Source organism: Calonectris borealis, chromosome 3 (assembly GCF_964195595.1).
Source record: "Calonectris borealis chromosome 3, bCalBor7.hap1.2, whole genome shotgun sequence".
Lineage (NCBI taxonomy): Eukaryota > Metazoa > Chordata > Aves > Procellariiformes > Procellariidae > Calonectris > Calonectris borealis.
In genome coordinates, this window is record NC_134314.1 from 119,636,284 (window position 1) to 119,652,603 (window position 16,320).

At 42.5% G+C, this 16,320-nt stretch overlaps 2 protein-coding genes across 3 annotated transcripts; one reads left to right on the forward strand and one right to left on the reverse strand.

The window, feature by feature from the left end:
* Window positions 1–1,086: 1,086 nt before the first annotated feature.
* On the reverse strand, window positions 1,087–16,080 carry DNAAF10 (dynein axonemal assembly factor 10). Of its 2 annotated transcripts, none has more exons than XM_075147660.1 (8): window positions 16,057–16,080; window positions 8,079–8,179; window positions 6,844–6,974; window positions 6,254–6,355; window positions 4,826–4,941; window positions 4,345–4,479; window positions 2,752–2,849; window positions 1,087–1,988 (listed from the first exon to the last, which is right to left on the reverse strand). In XM_075147660.1, the coding sequence occupies exons 1-8, from the start codon at window positions 16,063–16,065 to the stop codon at window positions 1,781–1,783; spliced, it is 900 nt and encodes a 299-aa protein (XP_075003761.1). In that variant the 5' UTR covers window positions 16,066–16,080; the 3' UTR covers window positions 1,087–1,780. The 2 variants fall into 2 exon arrangements, with proteins under 2 accessions (XP_075003761.1, XP_075003760.1); XM_075147659.1 differs by lacking the exon at window positions 16,057–16,080 and adding an exon at window positions 9,123–9,349.
* On the forward strand, window positions 9,436–14,810 carry PNO1 (partner of NOB1 homolog). The gene is made up of 7 exons (XM_075147661.1): window positions 9,436–9,709; window positions 9,901–10,050; window positions 11,694–11,777; window positions 12,458–12,518; window positions 13,313–13,430; window positions 13,972–14,042; window positions 14,525–14,810. Exons 1-7 carry the CDS (start codon window positions 9,524–9,526, stop codon window positions 14,590–14,592), a joined length of 738 nt encoding a protein of 245 aa, XP_075003762.1. The 5' UTR covers window positions 9,436–9,523; the 3' UTR covers window positions 14,593–14,810.
* Window positions 16,081–16,320: the final 240 nt, after the last annotated feature.

Genomic DNA, 16,320 nt, shown 5'->3' on the forward strand with positions numbered 1-16,320 from the left:
GTTTAAGGTTTAACACCTGTGAGCCTTTTCTACCCACAAGTACCTGCTCTTTTTCCTCAGCTGGTTTAATCAGTTAACATACCCAGGAGTTAATAAGGACAATTCTATCTCACTTGTATTTAGCTGGAATCTTAGAAGAGAGAAAGTCTGAGCCTGAGGACATGACGAAGCGCCAGGTTGGCAGCCTTAGTGTTGCCCTTCTGCTACACCTCCTCACCTCTCAACCCAGTTTCCCATTCTACTTTCAGTAGTCTCTGCCTTCCGCACTCCTTCCCCCATTTGCCACTTTCCCTACCTTAACCTTCAGTATTTGGCTGTTTCCTCTTCCTCCTGCATCTTGCTTGGGCGCCAGTTGGTGGCAGGACCAGTACAGACATAAGACCCTGGTGCCTCTCTCTCTGCGGAGCAGCCTCTAGTTTTCAGGAGCAGCCCCTGGAAGGTCAGGCTTGATGCAGTGCCGGTGACTCACCTGAATTTGTCAGATACCAATTCCTCATTCCGAAGCCTAAGAAAACACGGGTTCTTTGCAAATGGCCACACAGGGGCTTTTTGGTTGTTAACCTGACATTTTCCCATCACAACCTAGTTTCAGAAACAGTTAAATACTTTTACCTGAAACTTGCATATGCACATATAAGTCAGCTGAACGCTAATTCCACACAAAGAAGTGACAAATGAAATCATTAGAGCTTAATGAAATTAAGAAAGCCCCCACCATACATCCACAAATAGAAGACAGTAACTAGATGTGCCTGCTAAAAAGAACTGGCAGCAGCACACGCCGGTAAAATCAGAAAAGAAACATATTGGATATAAGGGAAATTACAAAGAGAAGTTGAGAACTACAGTAACAAAGCTACTCTGTCACATCGGGTTTTGAAGAAATACTGAATCCGTTAAAAAAAAAAAAAAAAGACAGCACTTTGGCTACCTTATAAAGTTTTTCACAATGGAGGTAAGTTTTAGTGACTTTTGCTGCAAAATGAGTTAAGTTTTATCTAAGTACTGCACACTGTTCTTGTAAACCTGTACAAGTACATTCCTTCTCTAAATCTCTGACGGTTTGAAAAATATACTTTGTTCGTATTAAGACAACACTCCATGTAATTTTATTTGTAGAATACCAAGTTACAAACAGATATAAAAACAACAGAACATAAAAACTTGTTACAAAACCAAACTAAAATAATAAAACAGTGCATTTTGCTCAATATTTTAATTTCAATACGATCTTCAATAAAAAGCTTACTCCATTAAACCTGACTATTTCAGCAATCATTATAGCTTCTATAGTGCATTGAAGAATCCTAAGTCACTTTAAAAAACATTCTAATTAATATATCCAATAACACAAAGTTTCTGTGAGGGAGTATATAGTAGTTTCCATTGCATAAATGCATATGGACAATACTATATCTAAAAAAGCCAAACCATTTAACAAGTGTGAACAGATTTGCACTGTGATTAAACTGAACACAAACAATTTAAAATGATTTCTGAAATTACAGGTTGCGTTAATACAAAGGCACATTTTATTTTAAATGTAAATTCACATTTCTAGAAGGTGAAAGTTTTGTGCCCAGGCAACTTCAAGTCATTGCGGTACAATCGGTCAAACAACTCTAACTGCGTGTATCTGAACTTTCAATAGAAAGATCTGGTTTCTATTTCTTTCATCCAGTTTTAATAAGGGAGAAATTAAACTGGAAACAGGAGGGCTCTCCCATATTTACAGAGTGCAAACTATATTGCTTTCTCATCAGAAGTTCTAGTTTTCCTGTCAAACTTTGTTAAGCTTCGTAACTATCAGCACCCTCACAGTTTGGTCAAAGGCACCACAAACACACAGTCCCTTTTTGTCAGGGCTCCAGTCTAGGCTAGAAATTGGCTGCGTTGACAGAGTCACATTCTGCAAGAGGCTCACTGAACCTGCCACCCCCATCTCAGCTCCTTCAGAATCCTTCTTCGAGCGCTGAGCTGGGTACTCGCTGGCAAGAAGTAAAGAAAAGTAAAACACGCACTTAGAATTTACTGATAAAAACATGTTATCCTTCTAATTTTAAAAAGAACACAGAGAAGGGTTTCCTCTGTTCTCAAGGCAAATAAGTGTCTTAAAAATAATGAATAATCATATCCAGCTATATCCACACTGCATACTTAGTAAATATTTCATGAAAGAAAAAAAAATGAGGCAGAAAGTTTTGAATCCTGACACCTCTCTCCTACAGCCCTTCATTTTTTAACTGTTTGGCTTTTGCCACAGGCCGGAAAATTTCATCTCAGCTATCCCTCTGAAACTTAATGCACCTACTTCACTGCATGTAGGATGATTAAATTATTTTGCCACGTAATGTAAGAAGATGTAAATTTAAAAATCATTAGAAGTCGAGGCTTTCAATATTCTTCTCAGACAGAACTGCTAATATATGAGAATTTTAAGAAATAATTTTCTTCCATTGCTCACCTTGTTAACAGAGGATATAATTAGATCTTGATTATGTTAAGAAAAGTGACAAAGGCAAAATTCACTTGTGCTGTTGTCACATTCTTTTAGGGATTAATTCAGGATTCCAGATCAAGTACCGACACTGAAATCACCCTTTCTACTGCATTTGTAAGCAATAATTTTAACTAGATATTCTGAGGTTGGAAGCAGGACCCCACTCATTATTTTCAGGAAGATTCTTTCTTAAAACAATAAATGGTTGGTTTCTTATTCCCCCTGTTGCAGGCTGGAGAGTGATCACTTACTATTTCCAGAGATGAAGGCTGCCAGCTCCTCCACTCGTCATAAATATATCTCGGTTCTGTGGTAGGTGCCGAACCTGCCATATGGTAGATTTTTGCGCCTAATAAAAAAAAAAAAAAAAAATCAGCATTGTATAAAGTCGGTTACGGATGAGCTTCACAAGAAAGGACGCCGAATCTTAAACAGCAATCACTTGTATGAAGAGAACCCGGTGTTCCCATGGTGGATATTGGAACGTCCATTCTGAGGTACCTTCCCTTCCTCCAGCCTTGCCACCCGCTGCCACAGGAGCGGCCAGTTCCCACGCCGGAGAAGCCAAGTCAGGCCTCCAACGCGCCCCGTTCTTCTGCAGGGATAAGGCAGCAGCCCTACCCAGGCTACCGCTCACTAGTACTTCAGCTGCTTCGGGACTGGCCACGTGAGCAAGGTTAAAGAGGGGTAAAATAGCTGCATAAGCACGTCTTCAGGAACCGCTCTAGAACTACAGGATTCTCAGGCTCTTAGGTGACACAGTCACCACAAGGTTAATTTCAATGTCTGACATCTCTTAAAATCATTACTGGAAGGGAATATATTACAAACATTCTGCGAACACAACAATCAATCCACGATCCAAATTTAAATCTCAGACACGGAACAGCAAGATCACATAGCAAAAGAAATCACTTAAGGAAAAACCCCAGCACATGTAGTCTGACTGAAAATGTCCAAAAGGAAAAGCTTAAATGCAGTCAATGATAGATAAGACACTACGTTTTCACATTTTGATTATCACGAACACTAACTCAGTAAATACTTTTGTGTTATCAATCAAAGTACTTCCAACAGCTTATCTGCCTTGAATGGTGGCATGGAAAATAATAATTTAAAGACATTAAGTTGAAACTCAGCTTTTTCTAATTTAGGCAGTCCTAGAGAACTTCACCACAGAAGTTCCTTTTCTCTAATTATCATCAGATTTTGTTCACTAAAAAAAAAAAAAAAATTACTGTTTTATAAAGAACTTAAACTAATCAATGCAGTGGTCACAGGTGGAAGAAGAAAGGCTATAAGAGTTCTCCACATTTAACAGCCTCCAGGCCACTAAGTCTCTCCTATATATCCTTTCACTCACTCTCAGCATCCCAATCCAAAAATGTTTGTTTCTGAAGAAAAATAATGATTTCTATGTCTCATATGAGGTCTGGTGACTGCAGGATGAAAAGTGTTTGCAGAGGGCTCACTTTGTTTTGGGATATATTTAAGATTTGAATCTGCATGCTCATCACAATTTAATATGGCCTCCAATAAACATGACTCCCGGACTACGGGCACAGCTGAGTGCACAGAAGTGCACTGCAACTGCAACAGGACCCAAAGAGCAGAGAAGCCCAAATATCAGGTTATAAAAGGAAGGAAACCTGGGTGAGTGCTGGCAGGTGGATGCACAGGGGCCCTTTCACTGCTTGCACCTGGGGCCACACCAGCCACACTACCGCACAGCTTGTGCCCCAGGAACCTGGGCATCTATTACCTATCAAAGACAACAGTAGTACTTTGACAGCGTATATTCAAAAAGTTTGTCTCTTGTTAAGAAACTCTCTGTCTCCCCATACCTTCTCCGAAACAGAAGCAAAACCTTTGGTTGGATGCTGAGTTCTCATATCGAAAACATGAAATTTTCCCTCAAGCGATGTGGCCACTAGCTTGTTCATATTTACATCTTTTCTGTCAAACTCCACGCTGCAAACCTGGAAATATAAAAAAATACATTCAGCCTTGAAATTTAGCCACTGCTAAAAAAATGAGGGGTTTGTGATTTGTACCTATATATTAATCATTGGTTATTTTTACAATGACAACATCACCAACTGGGAAATAACAAAATCATCTGAAAACATGAATCTACTGAAAAATACCCCATGCTATCCAGACCAAGAACTTGAAGGGTACAGTTTGGTGAACTTAAAGAAAACGATTCCTTGGTACAATCTCAGCAGAAACGTCTTCTGGGTAAATTTCAGGTAGACAGAGTCCTTTTAATTTTTCCATCCTGCATAGCAGCTGGGATGAAAAATACTTTCATGGTTTCCTTACCCCATTCTTAATGTTGGTCTCCCATCGTAGTGACATGGTTTTTAAGTCAAACAATTTAATGTCCCCATTGTCGTATCCAGCACATACAACACGTTCCTCTTGATTGTAAGCATTGCCTGGGCACAGAGAAAGAATTAATCAGAATGCAGAAACCCTCTTTAGTCTGTAAATTTCGGACCTCCTGAGCCTGCAATTTCAACTTACATTTATGCCTGAAAAATATTACTGTTGGGATATTAAGACTTAATGACCAGTCTGGTTTTCAAACCTGAAAGGTATAGAAAATATAGCTTCAAAACTGGCAGTCTGTGTCTTTTAAAAATGTGAACAAAATTCTTATTCCCCCTGCCAAGTACTGCCTAAACCACACAGACCAACTACTGCACACTTGGTTCTTGTAAACCTATACAAATACATTCCTTCTCTAAATCTTCATCTGCTATAAACCGTGCTCCCCAGACAGCACCGCGGCAGAAAGCAGTTCCTTAACCAGCCGCTCAAGCGTGAAATGTTAGTAGGACAAGACGACTTTTCTGCAGACACAGACCCGTAGGGAGGCCCTGCGTGTTACCATGGCCATCACTAGACAGATGCAGAAGCCTGTCTCCAAAAACTGTCAGCTGACAGGATCAAGGAAGCACATCAGTGTCTGAAAGAAGTTAGCCCAGAGCACGTAGTTCAAGATGAACCTGTCCTTGGCTCAAGCTTTAGTAATTCAAAAGAAAATTGAAGAAAACATGAGGCCGCTTTTTCCTCTGTTCATCAAAGCAGAAGACAAAGATATCAATAGCAATGAGCATTACAGTTGCACCTACTTGCCAGGAAATGTCCTTTCCTTACTATCAATTTTGTTATTATAATCCATGCACTTATTAGCAGTTTGTAAAACTCACTCCCTGACTCTGGAGGCAAAAATGGAGCTAATCCAGAAACACCAGCTTGTGTAGAACACAAGCAGCTTGTTCTCTCCAAAGGAAAAATGCAGAGCACACATCAAGCATTTTTCTTGTCTTTAATTAGCTCTTAGCTTCAAGATCTCTTAAATTAATGCCTTAATGCTTGATAGTTGGAACTACGCTACAACAGCGATTGGTTCCTTGCACGCTGCAACATTTACACTCCTTCAGGACAATGCAGCTGGATATGCTGTTTTTACATTCCTAGGCATCGAAATAAAGCTTGCACAGCTTATCTGTGAAATGATTGACCAAAGGTGATAAGAGAAAGAGTCCAAAACCCAGCCATCACAAAATTGGCTTCTTTTGAAAAACACATTAAACACACGTAAATTTGACAACGTTGAAAAGCAAAACCTCCTACTGATTGGTCCATACAAAATAAACTATTCCATAACATCCTGAAATACTTTGATAATTGTCAAAGCACAATCGTATTAAAGGGAGGAACAGTTATAATCTGATAAATTACCAAATGCTACTGTCCAGCAGTCTCTTTTGCTCTCCCCCTGTACAGGTTCCATATTAGCGACAGGAGTATCTTTCTGTCTCGGGTCCCATACCTTCACAGTTCCTGTGAAAGAAGGACAATGGATTTTGTATTATGGATACACTGTCACGTTGCGTTCATCTTCCCAGGGAAGGCCTTTGCTTTTCAGCCTGATCATTCAAAAAAGGAACATCTCTTTGAATTCCAGAAAGCCAGACTGCATTTAGCGGATAGAAAAAAATAAAACAGAAATAAAGTGAAATTATATATTTTCTCTCTCTCTGTTTCTCTTTATATGTTAAGAATATATTTTCTCTAGCTGGTATTTTGCGTTTATTCTCCTTTGTACTCCTTCTGTCCCATGCTCAGTGACAACAGTATCTTTTGCTTATCTACAGCTTCTAAAAGAATTAGAGAAAATGTATCCCAAGCAAGATTTAAAAGACAGCGTATGAAGAACTAGTTGCAACAGATTTGTAACTAGTTCAGATGGCAGACTGCGCCCTGCCATCAGAGCTTGCAGACTACTTTCTCAGAATAACTGAAAAGACTTTCAGAGTTCACTAACTCACCATCTCGACTGCCAGTCACAATTTCTGGTGCACCTTCCCCAATTCCTAAGCCACCTACACCATCTATACTGTTTATGATTTCCTTATGACCTTTCACAGAATACACTGGTATTTCAGGAGCTTCTAAATTCCTAGGCAAGAAAGAAAAGAACAGATAATATGGCATTTTCCTTGACACTCAGGATTCGTATAAAAATGAGAGGAGACTTGAGCACAAATTATATAAACTCAGATTAACAGTGGGAACAAAATACGGATATCACCATTAAGAACACGAGTCTTTGTTTGATTCCTTCTTTGGCTACTGCTTTCGACTGGTCTGAAAGTTTTTGCTCAGTTCTGGACTTCCCTGTTTGTAAAGGCAGTTGTGGGATTCACCACAGCAACCCTCAAGAACCAGTTTTTATGTTGGGCTCAAAATGAATCACGCTACAGATCAAAATACTCCAGTCAGCTTTACTTTCAGTAAGTATATAAAATGACCTTACTCACTGATCCCCACCTAGCTCTGACTACTGCTCCTCAACTTCAAATGAAAGTTGCATCCAACTGTGGGTTTCACAGTTCTTTTCCACTGATTCTCATCCCTCGAGAATCCTCCAGAATTTTATTTTAAATTTCAACTAGTGACTAATCCATATCATTCTTGCTATTTCAACAAAACAGAATCAATAGTTCCTTGGCAAGGGAAATATTATTATTGTTGTTATTATTATATTTTTTATTATTATTATATTATTATTACAATAATAAAATAATAATAATAAAAAGCAAGCCCTTTTTTACCCTATAGCTTTATTTGATAATCAATTTACCTACACAAATTAATTATACAAATCATTCAGAGACCTGAAAAAACCTTTGAAACTTCAAGAGTAAAAATACGCATTTGATCTGGACGTCACTTTTAGGTTGAACACAACCTCTTATTTGTACTCATCCATCCATTCAAAATCCTCTTTCCAGAAAAGGACCTAGCAGAACTTTAACAGGTTTTTGTAGCTGCACACAGAAGATGCAAGTGAAACAGCACTGAATTAAACCGTTTTGCAGAATTCACGTTGTTTTTACAAAAGAGGCATGTTCCCATACAGTAGCCAGCAAAGCTTACGGCTGGGTCCCAACCGCATGCAGCGCAGAGAGCAATCTGTACAAAAGCCAGCCACAAACAGAAACATTAGCTCAGACACATAAAACATCAAATGAAAAAGGTTCGAAAGAATATCTGTGCTTACCATATGTTAAGGTTTCCACCAAAGTCTCCTGTAGCCAAGTATCTTTGCTGCAGAGATGTAGCACCAAAAGTTCCACATTTTATAGGTTTAGCCTTCTCAATCTTTTAAAAAAGGATACATTCTGTATCAGCACATGGAAAAAAACAACACAACTGCAGACTGCGGCAGCAGTTTCTTGAGAGTCCACGGGTGGCAGATTTCAGTGAAATGGACATAGGACATTTGGCATAAAATACAATCAAAATGCTATCAAAGGCGAATTACACTTTGTGTTTATGTCTTTGTGCACAGAAAAGCAGAGACTTCAGTTTAATGGTCTTTAAAAAAAAACCCAAATCGAGCAAACCTCTCACCTCAGCTTGCTAACGATGCTCAGAGGCTGCTGTCTCTACTCATCTGCAAATACAACGCAGCGGGAGTCCCAGCTCTTCCCAGAGCCCCGCTGGCAGGCCGGGAGAGGGAGAATTGAGCCATTCTTTCAGTTAATCTGTAGCAGTATTGTGTGTGCACCCCCAGTGCCTCGTCCCCACAGAGCTACCTTAACCCAGGGAGTTTATTCGCTTGTGGCCCTGGGGCTCTTTATGCACCCGAGGCGCTGTCACCTCTGAAAATGAGCAAATCCTCAAAGGTCAGTTTGCGTTAAAAAAAAAAATAAAACAAACCCCCCAAAAGCAAACACAACCGGAGCCCTGAGCCTCCGGCTTTCCTTGTAACGCACATCATGACAACAAACCAACAAAGGCACGCCAGAGTAGTGCGAGTAAAGGAAGCGACAGAAGTTACGGGGCTGGCAAATCTAACACGCAAACCAGGCCCGATATCGTGGCTTTCTTCTGATATTTTTCCCGCTAGCGAGTCCCGCGGGCTCTGGACGAGCGCCTGGGTCTCCATCCCGAGCGGGATTATGGCCGGCGCTGCCTCGGGCCGCGGCCCCATCGCCAGGGCAGGGCCTAGCGGCCCTCGTCCCCGCGGAGGGGATGGGTACGCCCGGGCCGAGGCCCCGCCGCCCCGGGGCTCCCCGCCTCGCCCCCGGCGCGCACTCACCTCCCGCAGCAGCGCCAGGCGCCCGCCCCGCAGCTCGTAGAGCTGGAGGAGGCCGGTGCCGCGCGCGGCGCTGCCCAGGCAGAGGAGGCGCGCGCTGCGGGGCACCCACTTGCAGTCGAAGAGGGTGTAGCTCAGCGCCTGCTGCACGTGCGCCACCAGCTGCGGCCGCTCCGTCCCCCCCGACGACATCCCGCCGCCCCGCCGCCCCCGCCGGGGTGCCCGCCCCGCCGCCTGACGCCCGCGCTCCGGCGCCGCCGCGGGCACCGCAGGAAGCGGGCGGCCGGGGCGGAAGCGGCCGCTGGGCCCCTTCCGGCGGCCGTTGGGAGGCACGTGGGCTCGCGCTCCAGCCGTCGCCCCGCGCCTTCCGCGCGAGCCCCTCTAACGGCTGCCCCTCCGTCGCCATGGAGACCGAGGCGGCGGCGGCGGGCGAGGGCGGCTTCACCAGCGTCTTGTCGAAGCGGAGCCGGCGGAAGCGGCGGGCGGCCGCGGGCGGGGAGGAGCCGCTGGGGGGGGCCGCCATGGACACGGCGGAGCCGCGGCCCAGCAAGAGGCCGGCCTTCCCGCCGGTGGCCGCCGAGGCGCTCGGGGTAGGCGGGGCACCGGGCGGGGGGAAATACCGGCCTGGTCGCGGTGCCGAGAGGAACCGAGTGCCCGCGGCCTGCGGGGCCGGGGCTGCCGCTCCGGGGAAGCCGCGGGAGGCAGAACAGCCCTCTCGCTCCCGGAACGGTGTCCGGTTCTCGGCCTTCCCCTTGCTTCAGGGCCCTCTCCCCCCCGCCAGGTTGGAAAAGGCGAAATGAGGAAGGTTCCCGTGCCGGCCAACAGGTACACTCCGTTAAAAGAGAACTGGATGAAAATCTTCACGCCTATCGTGGAGCACTTGCAACTTCAAATCAGGTTTAATTTGAAAACAAGAAACGTCGAAATCAAGGTAAAGATTTGCTCCTTCTGCTGCTTTCCCAGCTCATACCCGAAATGCAGGGCCTTTCCTCAGAAGGGTTCTTGTTCCGCCTATTAAAGACTAGGGAAGCGTTCTGAATCCCCCCGTAATGCTTGGAGAAATGGAAACTGCGTAGTTTCACCTAACCAGAAAACCCTCACTGGGGATCAACATAAAATCTGTCAATTATTGCTTAGAAGCAAGTAGTTAATATAAGTAAAATTCAAAAGTGTTAATCTCTTCTGGAAAGGGCCAGCATAAGCTCGTGGGAGGGTTCCAGTTTTATAAGAGAAAACTAGGTACTCGAGAATTAAGAAAGACTCTTAGTCCATGTGTTAGATATGATTTTGGAATGCATGCTTCCCAGATATTTAAGGCTCCTAAACTCTTTCGGGACAACTTTGAGTTGACGGCGTCTTTTGAGGGGGCCACCGAATCTTCTAATGTCTTTTGTTTGTGGCAGAAGGGCCACAGTTTAATAGCTTGTGATTTTTCTGTACTGGATCACGCTGAAGTAGCTTAGGGTACAGGTACCAACTGCAAATCTTGTAGATGCTCATTCTTCATTTTCATTCCTTCTCAGGAATATTCAGACTAGCTGGTTTTAATTGTATATCCAAAGCTCATGCTATGCCTTTGACATGTGAGTTACTGTATTAGCAATGTTGGTGTATAAGATTTTATAATGTAATGGTGAAAATATAGACACCAATAGTAATTTTGCTTCCTAACCTTGAAATCTTACCACAGGTTTGATGGTAGCAACTAGAGGAAAAAAATTGTATCGTTAGTGACAAGTTGGTCAGCTTATCAGAAAGGTGACAGACCTGTCCCTTATTTACACTTCCTAGAAAAAACTAGAAAGGAACGTTAGGGCGGAGCGGGAGCACTCTTGCAATTCCACTGAATAACGATGCAGGTGAAAAACCTGGGATTTTAACACCGCTTTTTGATACGGAATAATGTCTGGTTGAAAAGCAGGTAGTTGTGTTCTTAATCAAGCTGACTGAATTTTGCCTGTATCTATCATGAGTATAAAACAATTGAGATCTTTGAAATGAGTTTCTGTCATTTCTTGGATGTGGTGTGGAAGCTGTAAATGACATTTCAGAATGTCAAATATTCAAATATTTGTGTGTTCCAGATATCTTGTTTCTCTTGTCCTATGTGTTTTATTGAACCTGTCCATGTTTCTAATCACCTGCTAAAACATCTTTAGGACATAAGTCATTCAAGTAACTTTCCCTCCTCAAGCTGTCTCCTGCCATCCTTCTCTCTTATTCTGCTGTTCTGTGTTGCAGTTTAGTTGTGGTTTTTTGTTTTGTTTTGTTTGCGGTTGGTTTTGTTTGTTTTTCATAAAAAAGGTTTTTCTTGGTTACTGGTGGTGAGGATTTTCAGCAGTTTCTCTTTTCCCTCCCCTCCAAACACAGGCTCTGGTAGTTGGCCACAATTCTTGTGGTTGAGGGTCGACATCATAAGCACAAAGTTTATCACTTGGGTCTTTCAGTAAAACACAATATAGGAGCATTACCTAAATGTGGCTTTTTAATGGTTAGCCTTCATCTCTTACATTTTTCAAGTCCTGATCCTATTTGCATGGTCTTAATTTGCAGACATAACTTCCTGTCTTGCAGACTTGTCAAGAGACAAAGGATCTCAGCGCTCTAACAAAAGCAGCTGATTTTGTGAAAGCATTTATACTTGGGTTTCAAGTAGAGGTGAGTCTCCCCACAGGTCCATTGTGAGATTGCTTGAATTTGCTTGCATGAAGTCTTTGGCCTCTCTGCAAATTACAGTAAGAAAGAAATAAAAATCTTTAGGTGGTTGTCTAGAAGTATATTTGTTTGAAATTGTGACTGGACTGGAAGTCTAATCTCTTAAGCTACTGCAGAATAAAAAGGTAATCTTCAAACAGCACAAAATTAAAATTATGAAATGGAGGAAATATTTAATGGTATGTGAGAGGCAAGCAGGAAATTATATTCTCTCTGGCTCTGAGGTGCTCTGCATATGTAGACACTCTTCATTTTGCTTTAGTCCCAGTCAGTAACATCAGCCTGTTCAAAACTCAAAATTTACTTGGAGAAACCAAAACCACTTTTTGCAGTATCATACAGGCTGCTCATTGCCACAGACTTGTACTGACTTCACTAGTATAGGCAGGTCTGCGGTGAATGGCGGGGGGGTAAGCATTTGTAGGGTTCTCCGCACAGAAATAAATGCTTGTTTTGCTGTTGAAAAAAATAGCTGATGTAATTTCAGCTGACTATTGTTTGAGATGTTAAGTGGGGAAATACTACTGCTGTCATCTGTTTATGTGTGTAAAGAAAACATGTAAGCTTGCAACTCTTGTGGTACTGTAACACTCATGCTGATAACAAATCTCTTAATATTTTAGGATGCTCTTGCCCTCATCAGATTAGATGATCTTTTTCTCGAATCATTTGAAGTTACAGATGGTAAGTAGCTTCTGCTGCAGTACTCAAGTAGTCGTGTGTACCATCTGCAAATACATTTTTTGTTTGGGTTTTTTTTCCCCTGCTCCACTTGTGTCACTGTCACTTATCCCCAGGGATCAGGAAAACCTTCATGCCAATACATAGAATTATTGTCCAGGTACAGGCGGGTTGAAAGGGTTGTCATTTTTTAAGATGTCCCAACCACACCCCCCAAACCTTTATTCTTAAATGTCACTTGGTCAGGATTTTTCTTGTCACAGCATAAACGTTGTTTTAAACGTAAAAGGTGACGTAAACGTAAATGGAGTGTTTTGGGGAATACATCTGCTAGATTTTTAAACTGGAATGGGCTTTGTTCCTCCCACTATCCTGACAGCGAGGGGTGGGAAGTAGGCAGCAGAAACATTAATTATTTCACATATCAGTGGGACTCCTTGGAGAGCAAGCATCCAAGGAGAGCAGCATCTAAGTGCGATCCATTTCATGTCTGCTGGTGTTAATTGTGTGCACTCTGGCTCCACTTCTTTCCTCAACCTTAATTGCTCAGTAATGAAGAGAATGCCTTCCACTGCAGTTCTGTATGAGAATTTCTCTCAATGCCCATGGTCACATACCACTGGATGTGATTTTCACTTTAGTCATATAGGTGACTATAGGTACATATATATATTTCAACTATTGTAAAGTTGCTTTCATATTACTTAAAGGGAGTTGTTTCCAGTAACTTGAACAAGGAAAGCATTACAGAAATACACACCACCGCTGTTTTACTGAGTGCGTTATTCTCGTTTTAGTCAAACCTTTGAAAGGCGATCATCTGTCAAGAGCAATAGGGAGAATAGCAGGCAAAGGCGGCAAGACAAAATTCACTATAGAAAACGTAACCAGGACACGAATAGTTCTTGCTGACGCGTAAGTATTGACTGACTTCCTTCTAGGCATAGCACAGTCTCCAACTGAATCCACGTCCTCTTCCAAGACCAACGATAACTTGAATTTTTTGAAACTGTTGTAGAGCAGTAGTAAGACAAATGATGTGTTATTTTTAATGAACGCTAACTGTTTATTTATTTGAACTTTTGAGAACGATGACAACATCAGCAGCACACCTAGCACTGAGTGATTCTACACAGCATAAGAATTCCTTTTTACGAATAATCGAAGTTGAACCCACCAACCCTGCAACAGTTTTCCTCCTAAAACTGCTACACTGTTAAAGTTGCAAATTGTAAATTGATTTTATAAAGGATTTACAAGAGCACAGGTTCAGGTTCTGTGTTGCAGGTTTTCCGATTTTGAGTGTTTGGGGTTTTTTAATTACAACTGCAGAAAAGGAACTAGTCCACTCATCTGAAATTCCATGTTCATCTCCCACCTCCAACTTAGATGCTCCATTAACTATGTAATCACACAGGGAGGTTTTTCCCATTAATGCTACTTTGCTTTTTTACAGGAAAATTCATATTTTGGGATCTTTTCAGAACATTAAAATGGCACGAACAGCAATTTGCAATCTAATTTTAGGTAAGTCCTGTTATCTAATCTTCTCCATTACATAAATAGATCTTGCAGTCTGAGAAACTGCTTTCTGTGGGCCTTCCCTTCTTCCCTGGTGAGGTCCACACCTGCATTTGGAGCAGGCAGCTTGCTGGGAGTTGTCTTGTTGCCCTTAGAAGAAGGGTTTGGGGAAGGAGCAGGGAGCCCAGGCTTGGTTTCTGGCTCCAAAACCCTCTCCGTGGTGCAGGAGGAAGATTTTCTGCTGCTTGCTTTAGCTGCAGTATTCCCCAGGGGTTATTTTGAATGCACTGTCTAGAAAGCTAAAGGGGGCAACCCACACCGACAGCAGCAGCTTAACTCTGCGCTTGCAGTAATAGACAGGGCTAACCTTGACCATCCTTCTCACCCATGGCCTTATTTCTCCACTTAACACAGACTTAGAGCAAAACAGCTGTTTCTGTGACATAGATTATCTTGTTTGCTGACTGGACTTGTGCTTTCTTCTGCAGGAAGTCCTCCATCAAAAGTTTATGGCAACATTCGGGCAGTGGCCAGCAGGGCAGCTGAAAGATTCTGAGCTGCAGCACAGCTGCACTACCAAGGACTGGGGCTGGGACTCATGGTTTCTGTATAACATTGGAGCTACGCAAGCACTCGGTCTTCTGCTTGACTTGGAAGCCCATAATAAAACCGGGACTGTTTGTGCAGTCTAATTTCATTCAGACATGCTGTCTGATTTGAACACAATATTTCTGTATAGTCATTAAAAGTTATGTTAAATTGGTTGTGTCTATATCTAGAAGTATGGGTACATGATTTTACTTATCCTCAAACAAAATCATGCTTCATTACTGACTTTGTGAACATCAAAGTATTAAAGAGACTGCTGTGAGGACATCAGAAAGCCTTCGAGCTTGAGCCTAAAGGAATCAGCGTAGTTAAGTGTTTATAACCACACATCAAGGATCAGTATCTTTCTGGAAAAAGGAAGCGTCAACCTGGAATGCAAAGTTCAATGGCAGGCTGCCCAACGAGTCTCTGCTACTGATGGGACAATGTATCACACAAAAATGGTAAGAAGACAAAGAGGTAAATTGTGTATTTGAACTTAATGCTAGAATCCGCCCCTATATAGATTTTTTTTGTTTGTTTTTAGTCTCTCGCAAATGATCTGTAAGGGCAGCCTAGTGCAGCTAAGAGCCTCCAGGTTAAGTGCATGCCAGTGTACCAGAGCACAAGCAACTGTAAAGTGCCGTCTCCTCCTTAAAATGCGACATGCGTGCAACAGAGCAGGGGGAGAGATGGCAGAGCCCAGCCACAGTCCCAAATTGCCAATTAAATGTGGGCCCTTTTCTCCTGACCCTGCCAACCGAACTTGTTACCAAGTCTCTTGCAAAATAATTCAGTTTAGGTTTGTGAACAAAACCAAATGAGATTATCAACAACACTAGAAAATTGCATAAGCATTTCTCTCGATGCCCGAGTTTCCAGTGCAGCACTTCATAGTATGGGATTATTATTATAGCCAAATTCATTCAAGCGTTCAATTGCTAAGAGATTTTGGACTTGCTGAGTTACCTAAATGTACAGCTCTCAACAGTCTGAGCTATATGGGGGAGAGTGTGTCCATTTTGAGCACCTCAAGGTAAAACAGTGCACCTCCCCGGTTAGCACATTTTCTGTCCATTGGTTGCTTATGTCACTTATCTCAATTAGCTTGAAAGATAAGGGGAGAGCGAGGCAAGGACACACAAACGTAATCTGGTCTTTATCCTAAAGCAGGTGCATACTGATCCCGACCAAAAGCAGTAGAACGGGAGAGGGCAGCACACAGAAGGCCCAAACAACTGCAACACAAAGAGTAACAGCAAACGGCTTCTGTGCTGCTTCTGTAAAGGAGGTGCCTGCTACAGGGAGGATTGTTTTCACCAGCAGAGCTCTCGGACCTTTCCTTGAGAAAGAAGCTGTCTTTCATTCTCCACCTACGTTAAGGTTAGGGGTTTTTTTTCTTGTTTTGTTTTTTAAACCACCTTTCACTTACCACAATCATTCTGAATTTAGTAGGAATTAAAACAAGGTATTTTATCCAATTCGCACATGTGTAGCAAAGAGAACCAGATGTGCCTGTAAGAAAAAAAAACGTAAGTGGTCTCGAAACACTGAAATGAAGTCTGGAAGTATTCAGGGGACTGTCTTCACCTGGTACAATTTTTCAATAAATCTTCATAATCAAAGAGGGGACAAAAACTAACAGCAGCAAGTTTTCTTTCCTTCAGAGCAGGGTGCAGAGCTGCTTTAAGTTGAA